General features: G+C 40.6%; 1 protein-coding gene across 1 annotated transcript in view; it reads left to right on the forward strand.

Moving 5' to 3' along the window:
* Positions 1-14,459, forward strand: part of LOC100329844 (uncharacterized) — a 55,880-nt gene extending 41,421 nt beyond the window's left edge. The window contains 7 exon segments of the mRNA XM_073936768.1: positions 2,473-2,841; positions 5,348-6,068; positions 6,070-6,164; positions 8,670-8,685; positions 9,908-10,024; positions 10,598-10,701; positions 13,548-14,459. Of these exon segments, the coding sequence (XP_073792869.1) occupies positions 2,473-2,841; positions 5,348-6,068; positions 6,070-6,164; positions 8,670-8,685; positions 9,908-10,024; positions 10,598-10,701; positions 13,548-14,365 (2,240 nt within the window). The 3' untranslated portion in view covers positions 14,366-14,459.
* Positions 14,460-15,698: the final 1,239 nt, after the last annotated feature.

Here is a 15,698-nt window from a genome sequence, read left to right on the forward strand (position 1 = left end):
CACAGTGCTGTACTCCGTATTCCTCCAAATTCTTACACCACTTGAACATGGGCAATTCCAAGAACGCAGAGAACCGGCCAGCGGTCTTGTGGAGAGCGGTCTTGCCAGGTGTCCTCGGAAGAACGAACTCAGGAGACCGCGAGAACAGAGAATGTGTCCTCTGAGAAACGAGATGCTGCGTTCTTCCTGATGGTCACGTGACCTTCACGCGTTTTAAATGGTAAATTATTTTAATATAACAGCATTCATACAACAATGTATTGTTTTTCCCTTTTCAAAATATGTTCTCTGCATAAAACATTATAAATATGCGTTGCACAATATAAATAAAACCGATTTTAATACGAATTTCAGCAAACAAACATCCTTAATGTGTTTATTCCTTTATTAGGATGTTCATGTTAATGTTTACATTTACATTTAGTCATTTAGCAGACGCTTTTATCCAAAGCGACTTACAAATGAGGACAAGGAAGCAATTTACACAACCAAGAGCAACAATGAATAAGTGCTGTAGGCAAGTTTCAGGTCTGTAAAGTCTAAGAAGGGAAGTATTAGTAGTATTAGTATTTTTTTTTTGGGGTACAGTTAGCGTGATATTCAGAGAGGCAATTGCAGATTAGGAAGTGTAGTGGAGACTAAATAGTTGAGTTTTTAGTCGTTTCTTGAAAGTAGCAAGTGACTCTGCTGTTCTGATGCAGTTAGGGAGTTCATTCCACCAACTGGGCAGATTCGCGAAAGTGATTTCTTCCCTCTTTGGGATGAACCACGAGGCGACGTTCATTCACAGAATGCAAGTTTCTGGAGGGCACATACATCTGCAGAAGTGAGAGCAGATAAGAAGGAGCAAAGCCAGAAGTCACTTTTTAGGCAAACATCAGAGCTTTGAATTGGATGCGAGCAGCAACTGGCAGCCAGTGCAAACGGACTAGCAGCGGAGTGACATGTGCTCTTTTAGGTTCATTGAAGACCACTCGTGCTGCTGCGTTCTGGAGCAGCTGAAGAGGTTTGATAGAGTTAGCTGGAAGCCCGGCTAGTAGAGAGTTGCAGTAATCCAGTTTGGAGAGAACAAGAGCTTGAACAAGGAGTTGAACTGCATGTTCAGATAAGAAGGGTCGGATCTTTCTGATGTTATAGGGTGCGAATCTGCACAATCAAGCAGTTCTAGAAATTTTGTTTACTTTCACCATCTCATTTAGGGAAACTCCTGAGGTGAATAAGTGATATCTCTGAACTTTAATAATAAATCGAAATAAAATGCTGTGCTTCTCACCTCCAGTCACAATGACTTCTGGGACTTCCAGAGCGAGTTCGGTGCTCAAGTCTGCATCAGTGCGTCCTCGATATGAAGAACAAATACGGGAAGTTTCGCGCGTCCCCCATACTTGCGGTCTTGAGTATTGGAACAACCTTGGCAGCTGATGATGATGTTACATGAGAACACGAGGACGCCGGACCGCTGAAGAACACGTATTGAGAAACAGCCATGGAGTCGAATTTTCATGATTAAGAGCGCTTATGTGTTTGGCTGAGATGTGCACGCTGTCTCAGATATATAATCTCAGCTTTTGTACCACAGGTGTAATGTAAACATGACTTTTCCTAACTTTATTAATGACTCAAACCTAGCCTTGAGCATTGTCTGCTAAAACTAAGGCTCAGTTTACACTGCCACTTAAATGTGACCCAATTCCGATTTTTTTGCTCATGTGACACAGATCGGATCTGTTCTATGACCGTGTAAACACGAAAAATACGCATACATTCGGATATTCAGAGATTGGTTTCAGGCCTCCTTCATATGTGGAGATAAATCAGATATGTGACGATGCGACTATCATGTAAACAGGCAGTTCAGATTTATTGAGGCATTTCGTTTTGTACGTCATTAAACTTGTGACAATGTGGTGCTTCTCCGGCGGTTTAATGACGTAGAAGGTAGAGCGTGTGTGGAGACGCCGACGCGGTAAACAACAACAACAGAGGAAACACAGAGGAGGAAAGTGGTCAGTCACAACAATTTGCTCCCAACAGATCTGAGATTTCTCTCGTACCTCACAAATTCCTCTGAATGGTGGGGGACACCATATATAAACCAGGCGCAAGCGGTGATGATGGCCCTTTCCCACCTCCTCCGCCTCAAAATCATTTTAAAGTTGGGCGAACTTTGTATATTTCGCAGAGCTAAAAGCAAGACAATTTCTTCTATTGTGTCTAGTGTGGCACATATGCTAGAACCTGCCTTTACGCATGCGCAACTTCGTAAATTGTATAGCAAGTGTATACACATGAATCGGATATGGGTCACAATTAAAAGAACGTGTAAACTGACAGGCGTAAAAATCTGACAACAAATCGGAATTGGGCATCAAGACCTGACAGTGTAAACGGGGCCAAAATATCCCAGATCTACTAGCTTAGCGCTTTCTGTTAGCTAAAAATTAGCCTTTAAAAATGTAACTTACTTTTCAGAAGTGGTGGTGAAGGAGGAGAGTGAAGAACTGAGTGAAGATGAGGAGAAACATCATGTCAAAAGTGAAACTGAAACTCACTCAAACACAGAACACGGCTTTATAATAGACCAAGCAGCTGGAGAAGGTTGCACCTGCACTCAGTGTGGAAAGATTTTCAGCCGCAAATACGATCTCGAGCATCACATGAGGACGCACACTGCAGAGACACCTTACAGGTGTTCGCACTGCGACAAAATATTCAGCAAGTCTGGACAACTGAGAGCACACAAGAAGATCCACACCGGGGAGAAACCGTTTCACTGCGTCGCCTGTGGGAGGAGTTTCACATATTTGTCTTCTCTGCGTTTACACACAAAAAACTATCATGGTGAGTAAATATGAAGTTCCCCCTTCCAGATTGTATTATTTGGTTTAATTGAAGAGTAATTAATGCATATTTAAAGAGGTTGTATGAAATGAATGTGAGGTAAATCTATAAATGTATGCGAGGGTTACTAATTATAAGAGAAAACCCACTTTCATTCTCTTCAATCAGCATTGCCCAACCAGCCGCGGGTAACGCCCACTATAAGCAAACTACAGAGGATGGCGTCTGCTAATCGAACCGATTATGGGCTCTATATTACCGATCTTAGGTCTAAAGCGCAGGGCGCAAAAGCATTAAGGACCCACTTTTGCTATTTTAAGAATGGATAAATACGCTCTGCGCCCTGGCGCATGGTCTAACAGGGTTGTGCTTATTCTCTTAATGATTTCTGGGAGTGTTTTGAGCATAAGAAGTCTGATCTCCCATTCCCTTTAACACTAGAACACCATTGGGTCCATTTAACCCATCACTGTTATTCAAATGTACATAACAGACCTTCAATAAAACATTCAAGCCTCACAGTCATTGACTTTTACTGAAATCGCCTTATTTAATTTCAACATATTAAAAATTGTTCAGATAAAAATAGATTAAAAAGTGCCACATTTATAGCGCCAGCGTAGGTCAAATTTACCCACTATTTAAAAAAATGCTTGTATTTATGCACTGCTTATGTTTGAAAATACTCACCAATGACTTTTACTTTCAATTTCACTCACTGTTAGTGGTTATAATAAATGATTTAAGTCACAATGACTAAAAGGCGATTTGTAGCGCTATTAAAAACACAAAATGCAATGAATTGAAGAGAGTCTGGAGTTATAAGTTGTGCATCAGAGTATGATGGCTCAAATTTATATATTTTAACCAACTCGTAACCCACTCCTAAAATAATCTTGTTATCCAGAAATAATAATTTCTTGAGTCTAGACCATTTTTTTGTTAACAGTTTCTAAACAAAATTTGTGCTTTGTAAAATTTACCCAAACTGGCGATTTTAGGTATACAGCGACCTCCGGCAGTTTTAGTGTTAGAAGTTATTTGCATCGTGCCATGACACATTTGCTATTTACATGGCGGACATTGTAAGTGTAAATACTAAACGCTTCACTAGCGAGAAAAGAAGTAAACAGCATCTGCAGCGCGAGGATAAAGAACGAGCCTCCTCCATTCAGCCTCTTTACTTTACTACTTTACTACTTTACTTTGATGGAGTAAGGAAACGGTGGAAACTCACTCCACTGAACACATCCATTAGCCCACATATTTAATTTCCTTTGTTAGGCGCATAGATTTGTGTCAAAACTATTTCTAAATTAAATTCTAATCTCCAGCAAAGGAATAAATGAACAATAATAATAAAGTGTGGTCAGAAAATAAAGTTATATCCAAACACACGTCCTGTTCTTATGCCCATATGGTGATGCAGACGCCTCCAAAACCCCACAGCTGGACACATCTACACTTGTGCTTATTAAAACAAATATAAATCTGCATATAATCAATAATACTGCTAATAATAATAACATTATACAGATGCAGATTGTCATGAATAAACTGACCCCCCCCCTTGCTTTTTTAAACAACATGGCACAAAACATGAAAATGATTGTTTATTAATTAATGTTTATTAATGTCCTTTAATTTCTCTAATGTCCAGCTTTTCTGGCTTCCAGTAAAATTTCGTATTGATTTTCAAATATTACTTCTAACTTTCAAGGCACTTCATAATCTTGCTCCTAATATCTCACTGAACTTCTCCATATTTACTCCCTTCCTCGCACTCTTAGATCAGCCAACTCCTCCCTGGTACCACCTTGCATTCAAATAAGCACAATGGGAGACGGATCTTTTAGCTCTTTGGCTCCTCGGCTATGGAACTTGCATCCCCTGGATCTAAAGAGCAGTGATAGTCTTGACACATTTAAATCTGAATTTGAATTTGAATTTATTTTATTTAACAGGGACAATGCTCATTAATCAACAGTAAAACTATAAATAAGCCAGAGTTAGCCACAAGGGCTAATGTTCATCTGTTGCCCCCTGCCAGATTTTAAAAGGCAACTTAAAATAAAATAAATAAATAAATAAAATTTAACAATCTCATCTAAAGACCAAACTTTTTAAACAATCAACAATTTTTTTTCATGTTTTTTATCGTGTTATTTTATATTTGCGATGTGTGTTCATACCTGTTTGGTCAATGCTTGTTTAGTAATGTTTAATTATTTGTTTTAATTTGTTTTAGCATGACTGTTGATGCTTATTCTGAGGCGACCTTGGGTGTCTAGAAAGGCACCATTTACAAATAAAATGAATTATTATAATTATTAAAGTTGCGCTGTTTGGAAAATAGCAACAAATCGCGCCAAACACGTCTTTTTGTTTTAGCAATGCTTACAAAATGATGATTTGCACGTCTGAAAACACACCTATTGTATAATCGTTTGCATCCTTCGCAGTTCTGCCTTAAAGTCTATCTTTTTGTCTTTTACCTAATTTTCAGACCTGAGTGAAGACATGAAGATCTACTTTAACGTTCATTCAAAGACCAAGCCTTTTCTATGCTCTTTGTGCGGAAAGAGTTTCAATCGTCCACACTGTTTGAGAAAACATCAGATGACGCACACTGGAGAGAAACCGTACAAGTGTTCACACTGCGGCAAGGCTTTCAGCCAGTCAGGAAACCTGAAAACACATGAGAGGAATCACACTGGAGAGAAACCGTTCACATGTACTCCGTGTGGGAAGAGTTTCACACACTCCTCAGATTTCAATCGACACATGAGGATCCACACTGGAGAGAAACCGCACGAATGTGATCAGTGCGATAAAGCATTCCTGAGGGCTTCAGATCTGAGGATCCATCGTAGAGTTCATACAAAGGAGAAGCCGTATTCATGCTCTGAGTGTGGAAAGAGATTTACATGGCAGTCGAGTGTAAGGAAACATGAGAAGATCCACGCTGGAGTGAGGGAGTTCGAGTGCTCCGAGTGTGAGAAGAGTTTTATCACGGCTGGAGAACTGAAACGGCACCAGAGGATTCACACCGGAGAGAAACCGTACACATGTGCAGAGTGTGGGAAGAAGTTCACCAAATTATCATACCTTTTTAACCACATGAATATCCACTCTGGAGAGAAACCTCACAAGTGTTCACACTGCGACAAGGCCTTCGTTCAGTTACAAAGCCTGAAAGCACATGGGAGGATTCACGCTGAAGAGAAAACACAAATGTGATCAATGCGGCGAAACATTTTTGAGTGCGGTACCTCGGTATAGTCATATAATAAAAGATCAGTATGTGCAAGTGTCAATACCTTGAGCCTGAGATACCATTGTTTCCTTATTCTCATGTAAATTCTGTGAGTTTAAAAACAGGCCAATCGGAACACAATGCGGACTGTTACGTTGCGCTCATAGGGATATTCATTAGCATGTACTTTAGTTCACGTTCTATGTCCGCCCGACCTAACGATCAACCGCATCATATATGTTGCATGTGGGATCATTAATATTCAATTCAATTCACCTTTATTAGTATAGCGCTTTTACAATGTAGATTGTGTCAAAGCAGCTTCTCATAGAAGATTATAATGAACTGAAACCGTGTCAGTTCAGTTTAATGCTGCGTTCACACCAGACGCGCCACGCGCGAGTGATTTACATGTTAAGTCAATGCAAATGCGCGAATAGACATCCTGCGGTGCGATACGCGCGAATGACGCAAATTGCGCGAATGGCACGGGGCGAATTGAGCGTTTTGCGCATTTGACGCGCTTAACGAGCATTTCGGGCGGATATCTCGTTTTCGAAAATCTGAACTTCAGCGTACATTCGCGCCGCGTTAACCAATCAGAAGCTTGCTCTTGTGGGGGCGTGATTGTGACGTAGAACCTGTTGTCGGTGTTCCGAGGGAAATCCTCCAGCCTTCACCGACAACAGTTCATCAAACTGGGCTTGGCTCAGTCAGAAGCACCGCTGAAAGCCTCCGTCATCCAGGCTCAGTTTCTGGAGGAGTTTATGAGCTCACAGAGCTGGATGCACCTCTGAAAGAATGTAGTGGACTCAGACACGACCCTAAACGTATCGACGCTGTTTTTCAGTCTCCATAAAGCACATAAACACTGTTATTTTCTTCATAAAATCCATGTTAGCCATTTAGCTATGAAGCTAGAGTCTTCGGGTAGACAGAAGCCCTGCCCATCACGCGAATCCGCGTCTGTTCTGATGTGAATTTGACACGCGAATGAAGCGGGGTTTGACGCACGTATGAAGCGGGGTTTGACGCACGTATGAAGCGAGTAAACTCAAATGTTCACGTGACTATTTACACGCGAATAGCTCGATTTATCCGCGCGTTCTGCGTCTGGTGTGAACACAGCATTAGAGGTTCAGTTCAGTTTAGTTTGGTGTGGTTTAACAATCACTACTGAGAGTCCAAACACTGAAGAGCAAATCCTTCCATGCGCAGCTCTACAGATCCCGAACCATGCAAGCCAGTGGCGACAGCGGAGAGGAAAAAACTTCACCAATCGGCGAAAGTGAAGAATAAAAACCTCAAGAGAAACCAGGCTCAGTTGGTCACGACCATTTCATCTCTGGCCAAACGTCTTGTGCTGCAGTCTAGGCACCAGAGCCTGGAAGCTGGACCTCAGCGAGACTCGTCTGTCCCTGGAGCGTCACAGGAATCAAGACCAAGACCACCACAGCAGCTGCTCAGGATTCAGCCTGGTCCAGGATATGTAAACCTTGGGATCATCTCGTTGCTGGTCTTGGATCGAATCAGTGGCGCTGCATAATCTAAGGGCCTCAGGATGAGTATCCCCGGGCTGCACTTACTATCTTTCTGGAACTTTTATTTTGAAAATGGTAGACACAGCAAAAATGCCAACCGCACTATATTGTTTTCTATGCGTTGTACTGCATCTGTTCAAGTGCGTCAGATTGCAAAATGCAGGATATATAGATTACACATATATTCAGCTCCGCTCCAAAGAGGGTTTAATGTTTGTTTAATTGTATGGTTTCCTAATTTGTGTTTATTGTGGAGTTTGATGCATATTTTTCAGCAAACACACAGACTGTTGAGTGTAAATGCACGTTTAAGTATTGTATCAATCGTTCTGATCTTACTGTCATTTTTCTGAAGAGACATAACAGATATGCACTCTATTAAACGTCTTCTGTTTATGCAGAGAGGGGGGCGCAGTAGGTAGTGCAGTTGCGTCACAGCAAGAAGGTCGCTGGTTTGAGCCTCGGCTGGGTCACTTGGCGTTTCTGTGTGGAGTTTGCATGTTCTCACTGTGTTCGTGTGGGTTTCCTCCGGGTGCTCCAGTTACCTCCACAGTCCAAAGACATGCGGTACAGGTGAATTGGGTAGGCTTAATTGTACATAGTGAGTGTGTATGGATGTACCCCAGAGATGGGTTGCAGCTGGAAGGGCATCCTCTGCGTAAAACATGTGCTGGATAAGTTGGCAATTCATTCCGCTGTGGCGACCCCGGATTAATAAAGGGACTAAGCTGAAAAGAAAATGGATGAATGTTTATGCAGAGGTTAATATTGATTCCTGGTTGTGTTTTCATTTACAATTTAACATTAAATTACAGCACGATACATCTCTGTCTGTCTCTTTTGACGCGTTTAATTGTAATTTAGCCCTTATTTTGTCCACAACTTGCAAAATAGGTTATTGAGATGGGTTTACACTAGGTAGTTCACTCACTTGTAGCTAAAATAAATCTCTCCACCACTTAAATGCAAACGAAGTGAGTCGTCATCTCCATTTGTTAAAATGTATTTAATAAATTAAGTATGATTACTAGGCGTCATGGTGGCGCAGTGAGTAGCACGATTGCCTCACAGCAAGAAGGTTGCTGGTTCGAGCCTTGGCAGGGTCAATTGGCATTTCTGTGTGGAGTTTGCATGTTCTCCCTGTGGGTTTCCTCTAGGTGCTCCGGTTTCCCCCACAAGTCCAAAGGCATGCGATACAGGTGAATTGGGTAAGCTAAAATTGTTCGTAGTGTATGTGTGTGAATGAGTGTATGGGTTGCAGCTGGAAGGGAATCCACTGTGTAAAATTATGCTGGATAAGTTGGCGGTTCATTCCGCTGTGGCGACCCTGGATTAATAAAGGGACAAAGCTGAAAAGAAAATTTGTTTATTTCAGCGCACAACATGCAGTATGCATCAAAGCGGAGCTCATTAATATTCACGACCATTCCAAATATGGTCAATATGGAGCTTTTGATGCGGGGTGTATTTTTATGTGGTAATAAATGAGCATGTAAAACATTTCTGTATATTGTTTTTTAAACTTGCCTAATGCACATGCGGAGATTAATTTAATTAGTTGAATTAATGCAGTTTATGGCACCTTTAAAGAGAAAGAAAATTATAAAGTAGTGCAAAAATATGCAGTCAATGATGACAAAAAAAAACAAAACAAAAGCTAAATCTCCTGACATTTTAGGATATTTACTTACCCTGACTGTGCACATTTTTTTAAGTGCCCAAAAGAAGACGTATGGTCACCTAATCTAAATTTTTTATTATTGTAGGCCTATATAACTTGGCTTTATGACTTAATAGTTATGCAAATTAAATACAAAGCTTGTTTGTTATATATAATGCTGAATTTTCTTATGTGGATTCATAACCTGTAATTGTTATCTTTTATTAATTATGTTTTTAACATGTACATATTGTAGCCTGCCAGTTCAGAAAAAAATAAGCTTTACTTTTGAGTAAAGTGATTAATTAACTTGTTTTTTAATTATGTATTAATCTGATTTATTAATTTATTAAATAGTTTTTATGTTATTTTAAAACTATATACGAACTACATGGTACATTTGTTGTTTTTAGTTAGTTATTTTATTAAATTTAATTTTTAACATTTTGGTTTAGTTCTAAAAATGTTGTTTGTTTATTGATGGTAGTGTAGTTTCATGTCTAAGTTATGAATTACGTTTTTTTAGTTGTTGTTGTTGTTGTTAAGTGCATTTTTAACAGCTTTAGTGCATAAAAACAATATTTCATCTCGCACACGATTGAGATAAAGATTTGTTTTGTCCACATTATCGATTGTTTTTGCTGTTCTGGCGCGTTTTTGGTCCCGCCTCGCCATGATGACGTCACAGCTGACGCGTTCATTCGGCGTCGAGTCTTCAGAGCTGAGGTGAGTCGTTGACGCTTTTTCTCGTGTTTACACAACAATAAAACACACTTTACAGTTTATTAAAGCGACAATCTGCGACTAGTTTCTGCATTGAGTTCACCTCTATCTGTGTGTCTGCTGACCAAAACAATACAGCAGGCGGAGAGCAGCTCTGCGAGGAAGTTATGAGCCCAGTTTTTTCTCTGTTTCTGTTCATAATGATCTGTTGTGGAACATATACGTTTGTTGCAGAAAAAAAAAAACATTTAATTGATAGTTAAAGTTTTATTTTTTAAAGGGTTTTGTTATTTCTAAGGTTTGATGTTACTGTAAGTACCACATAGATGTGCTACTGCTAACATCTAGTCAAATATTTGGTAAATATACTTACTTGGTATATAAAATATGTTGATAGGGAGACTTTTTTCAAATTAATTACAATAGTATCCAGCAAAAACTGAATGAGCTAATCTGATGCTGATCAAATTGAGCAAATTACGTATCACATATTGCCACCTACAAGATATGACATAATATGATTTATTTCCTCAATTAGTGTAAATGAATCAGATTTCTCTGTTTATTCTCCTGAAGCTCCATCAGTGAAAGACAAAGACAGAGTTTATTGAAGGACAGTGAGAAGATGAGTGATCCAGAACCCTGCAGAATTAAACAGGAAGAGACTGAAGAACTAATAGGTTTGTGTTTATTCATTACTCTTCAACAATGAAGCATTCATTCAGTCATTTTCTTGTCGGCTTAGTCCCTTTATTAGTCCAGGGTCGCCACAGCGGAATGAACCGCTAACTTATCCAGCACATTTTTATGCAGCGGGTGCCCTTCCAGCCGCAACCCATCTCTGAGAAAGGCTGAGGAACAGTCAGGTTATTAATCTTGAAGCACTTCATCAGTTTTAGTTCTGTCTCATATCACCTTTCATTTATCTTAACAATTTGTTTTGTGTTTTAGAATATGGCATGCAGTTTCCCAGTATTGGGTTTCGGCTGTAAAGCATGTGCTGGAATAGTTGGCGGCTCATTTTGCTGTGGCACCTCTAATAAATCAGAGTCTAAGCTGAAGGAGAATGAATGAAAAGTGTTGGAGATGTCGGTAAGGATGCAATGATTAACCGGTTTCACTATTACCCGCAATTTAATTCGTCATGGTTAATTAATCGTAAAGGCGTATTTCTGCACAGAACAAAACTGCAGCAACTAAACAAAGTTATGCCAACTTTGTGCTTGTTTATACATCGAGACTAATAACCAGATACACTGGGTTAATTATGATGACTCAGGCTAATAACTAATGCAAGCTCATGCAAGTTCATTATTTCCAATGGAGGGATGCGTACGCAATGCGCTCGCGCTTTTCAGTCGCGCTAGTTAAGATGAGGGTGTTTGTGACCACAAGAACTGCAAACAGTTAAAGTTTGAGCAGGAAAGCAATGAAAAGTAGGTTTGCAAAACTCACTTAAAGTTACAAATAATGTTGCCGATGAGAGTGATCTAGGGCTGTAACGGTATGAATTTTTCACGGTATGATAATCGTCTAAAACAATACCACGGTTTGACGGTTTCGCGGTATACGGTATGTTACAAATGTTACAAAATAATAGAACAGTGAAGCAAATTAGACTTTTTCCAAATAATATATTTTTAGTTACTATAAACAACACCACTTACAATGAACAAATAAAAAATAAGAAAATAATAAATAATGTGTCAAAGTCCAAATAAAGTCCAAATAAACATGGTGCAAATCCTCAGTAAAAAAATAGATATAAATATTTACTATACTATAAATAGTTACATAACGAAACTAGATTCAATATGGAACATCCTTAGGTTTTATGTGCCAGCATGGATATGGTTGTCTATCGATATGGATTTGGATATGGTTGTCTGCAATGCAGACAAACAGCTGCATCTTCATTTGCGTCTTTTGAAAACAGCAAGAGCAGCAGTTCGTCTTTGCTGTGTCACTGTTTTGTCATGTTTCTGTGCTGCTGTGCATGCAAAAGTACTTAGTATAAGAATTATTTCATGCAAAACTTTTTTTTTGCGTTTTATTTAGCCGCGCATAAATGTATGCCTATCTCTCATTCCGTGTTGTTCAAAAAGCTCATTGTTGGTCCAAAAACAAAAGCGAAACCTATGCTTATTGGTTGTGATATAGCGAGTTTGAACCAATCTGGGCATGGAGGAGGGACAATGCATCAATGTATCATGTCTGATTTGTCCGGAGACACAGTGACGAGCGTTTCTTTGTCAAATCAGTGTTGTCAAATGTTGATGACGTAACCGCACTGATTCCGGAGCCTCTGAAAGTCCGCGAATGTTATGTGATACAGCACTGGAAAGCTGAGATTCTCTTCTTTATGCCAATCTTTGAATTGTATGAATCGGATCAGCGGATCAAAAGTTATTAAACATTTAAGAGCAATACTTATTTTTAGCCGCGGGCGGCTGTCTCGGTCTTTAAGGGTTAAAACCGTTGATATGCAATTGTTCATGGTATGATAATCGTGCACGTTCAAATCGTGGTAAACTGTCATACCGGTATATTGTTACAACCCTAGTGTTAACGTATGTGAACATGTATGATTATGTGTCCGTATGTAATGTATAATTAGCCAATTAAGGGTGTTTCTTTACATGTTGAATGTGCACTTTATCTTTTGGTTGTATGTATGTTGTTCGTTACGTGCAACATCACCTTTAAGGGGTTAATTGAAGTTTATGTATTTCTTTTCGTAGTTCTGACGGCAATATTGGGACATAAAGGAGTGCAAAGCTAGAATGTACACGACATACTACAGACTCATGTCCGAATAAATGTCAGTTAAAATCAAGAACGACTTGAGCCTTTGTTTCATCTCGAGGGGAGTAACACGTACAACCAAAATCTATAATCGTTGCATCCCTATGTCGGCATATATTACTGAAGTGTACTTCATAATTTCAATTCAATTCAGCTTTATTTGTATGGCGCTTTTACAATGTAGATTGTGTCAAAGCAGCTTCACATAAATGGTCATAGTAACTGGAACAGTGTAGTTCAGTTTTTAGTGTTTAAGTTCAGTTCAGTTTAGCTCAGTTCAGTGTGATTTAAAATCATTACTGAGAGTTCAAACACTGAAGAGCCAATTCATCGATGCGTAGCTCTACCAATCCTGAACCAGTGGCGACAGCGACGATTTAAGGTCTTTAAATGATGTAATGGCTGAAAGTAGTTTAAATTTTGGAAAGACTAGTAGATTATTTATCACGTTGGAATGATGCAGGGGTCACCAATCTCGGTCCTGCAGGGTTTAGCTCCAACTTGCCTCAACACACCTGCCTGTGTGTTTCAAGTATACCTAGTACGAGCTTGATTTGCTTGTTCAGGTGTGTTTGATTAAGGTTAGAGCTAAACTCTGCAGGACATCAGCCCTCCAGGAACAAGTTTGGTGACCCCTGGAATAAAAGGTCTACAAAATAACCTCAAAATCTGCAGTTTTCAATTTCAAACTTGCTCCTTTTTGTTTTTATTCAATCTTCAGAGCTGACTGAAGCCAGGAAGGACCACCTCGATGTCCACTCAAAGATGAAGGGTTTTGTATGCTCTCTGTGTGGGAAGAGTTACAGTCGTCAATACGTTTTAAAAATCCATCAGAGGATCCACACTGGAGAGAAACCTCACAAGTGTTTACACTGCGGCAAATCATTCAGTCAGCTTCAACCCCTGAAAGCACATGAGAGGATTCACACTGGAGATAAACCGTGCACGTGTAGTCAGTGCGGGAAGAGATTCAGACAATCATCCAACCTTTATCAACACATGCTGACTCACACTGGAGAGAAAACACACATATGTGACCAATGCGGGAAAGCTTTTATAAGGCCTTCAGCGCTGAGGATCCATCTTGGAGTTCATACAAAGGAGAAGCCGTACTCGTGCTCCGAGTGTGGGAAGAGCTATACAGTGCAGTCGCATCTGAAAGTACATCAGAAGATCCACACTGGCGTGAGAGAGTTTGTGTGCTCCGAGTGTGGGAAGAGTTTTATCCGATCGGGAGGATTGAAACAGCATCAGAGGAGTCACACTGGAGAGAAACCGTACAAGTGTTCACACTGCGACAAGAGATTCAGTCACTTACAAAAGCTGAAACTACACCAGAGTACTCACACTAAAGAGAAACCTTACAAGTGTTCACACTGCGGCAAGAGTTTCAGTCTTCTGCAAAAGCTGAAAGCACACCAGTGGACTCACACTGGAGAGAAGCCATACGCATGTACTCAGTGTGGGAAGAGCTTCACCAAATTATCATATGTTAACAAACACATGAAGATCCACGCTGGAGTCTAGCCCTACAAGTGATCACACTGCGGCATGGGAGCACAATTGTGATACCTAATATCTTCTTCAAACTAACTTTGGTGTCAAAAACGTTTGCGGCTCCATTCCCCCTAACCCTGAGATAAGTGCGTTTACACTGCTTGTAATTTCTCTATTGGCAAACACTAGGGGTCACCAGACTTGTTCCTGTAGGGCCGGTGTCCTGCAGAGTGTAGGTCCAACCCAAGTGTGCCGCAAGCCTGCGTTTGAGTGAAGGTCTCGGCCGTTAGATCGCCCCCTGGGGGCTGGCTGCAGTACAAGTCATAAAGCCCGCCTCCTCCGTGTTAATGAAGGAGACTTGAGCCCAAATAAAAAAATGTATTACACTTGCAATAAAATGTCCCGAAAGATGGTTCTGGTGGATTAAGGCACTGGTTATTGTGCTGAAATAGGTGCAGATCTTCATTTTTGTAAACAGTTTGTTTTTAGCAGTAATTTAATGCTGGGCGTGTCATCGTGATTGACAGCTGTGATTGACAGTTTCTCAAAGCAGCGCGTCTGAGCTTCGGCAGGAGACTGAAGTGTTATTATTCGATTTCTGTGTTATTTTACCATGATAAAATGAGTTCAGCAGTAAACTACAGTTTCTGACATACATGATCCTGGTGGAACACTGTTTATTCGCTAAGTTCAGGGCTTTTTTCGGGCTTTATTAGTTTGCTGATACACGCCTAACCACCCAGATAGCAAAACACAGTTCCGGCTAGATTCTCGCCTGCCGGAGACTTATCCCTTAGAGCTCAGACTGACTACCTCTGCTGGACCTACTCCGGATGCCTGGACTCACTGTCCGATTCCAGCCCGAGTCAATCGAGCCAGATGCGGCGGCCGAGCGAGCCGGCGCTGCCGCATGCGAGCTGGAATCAGCCCGCGACGCCGCGAGTAAGTTATGCGCTGCGTACCGGAGCTGGCGCCATCAGACAGTCCATCAGACAGTCCTTCTGCGCATGTCAAGGCTCCAATTTCAGCAGTCTTTTGCGACAGTTTGTGCCCGTCAAGCAGGCGTTTTGCCCTCAAGGCGTTCAATGGGAAAAAGGGCTGTCGCGTCGTCCATATTTTTTACAGTCATTGGTCCAACCGTAATCAAACACAGCTGATCAAGGTCTTAAGTTCTTTGCACACTGAAGTCTGAAATGTTTGTATGCGTTTTTTTTCGTAATCATATGCAAAAAATTCATCACATAAACAAACCATGCACACTGAGGCCCCGTTTACACTTATGCGCTTTTGTTTTAAAACGCTTAAGTTTTGCTAAGGTTACGCCATCTGTCCACACTACGCCGGAGTTTTCGAGCGCTGAAAACGGAGCGTTTTG

Source organism: Danio rerio, chromosome 22 (assembly GCF_049306965.1).
Source record: "Danio rerio strain Tuebingen ecotype United States chromosome 22, GRCz12tu, whole genome shotgun sequence".
NCBI lineage: Eukaryota > Metazoa > Chordata > Actinopteri > Cypriniformes > Danionidae > Danio > Danio rerio.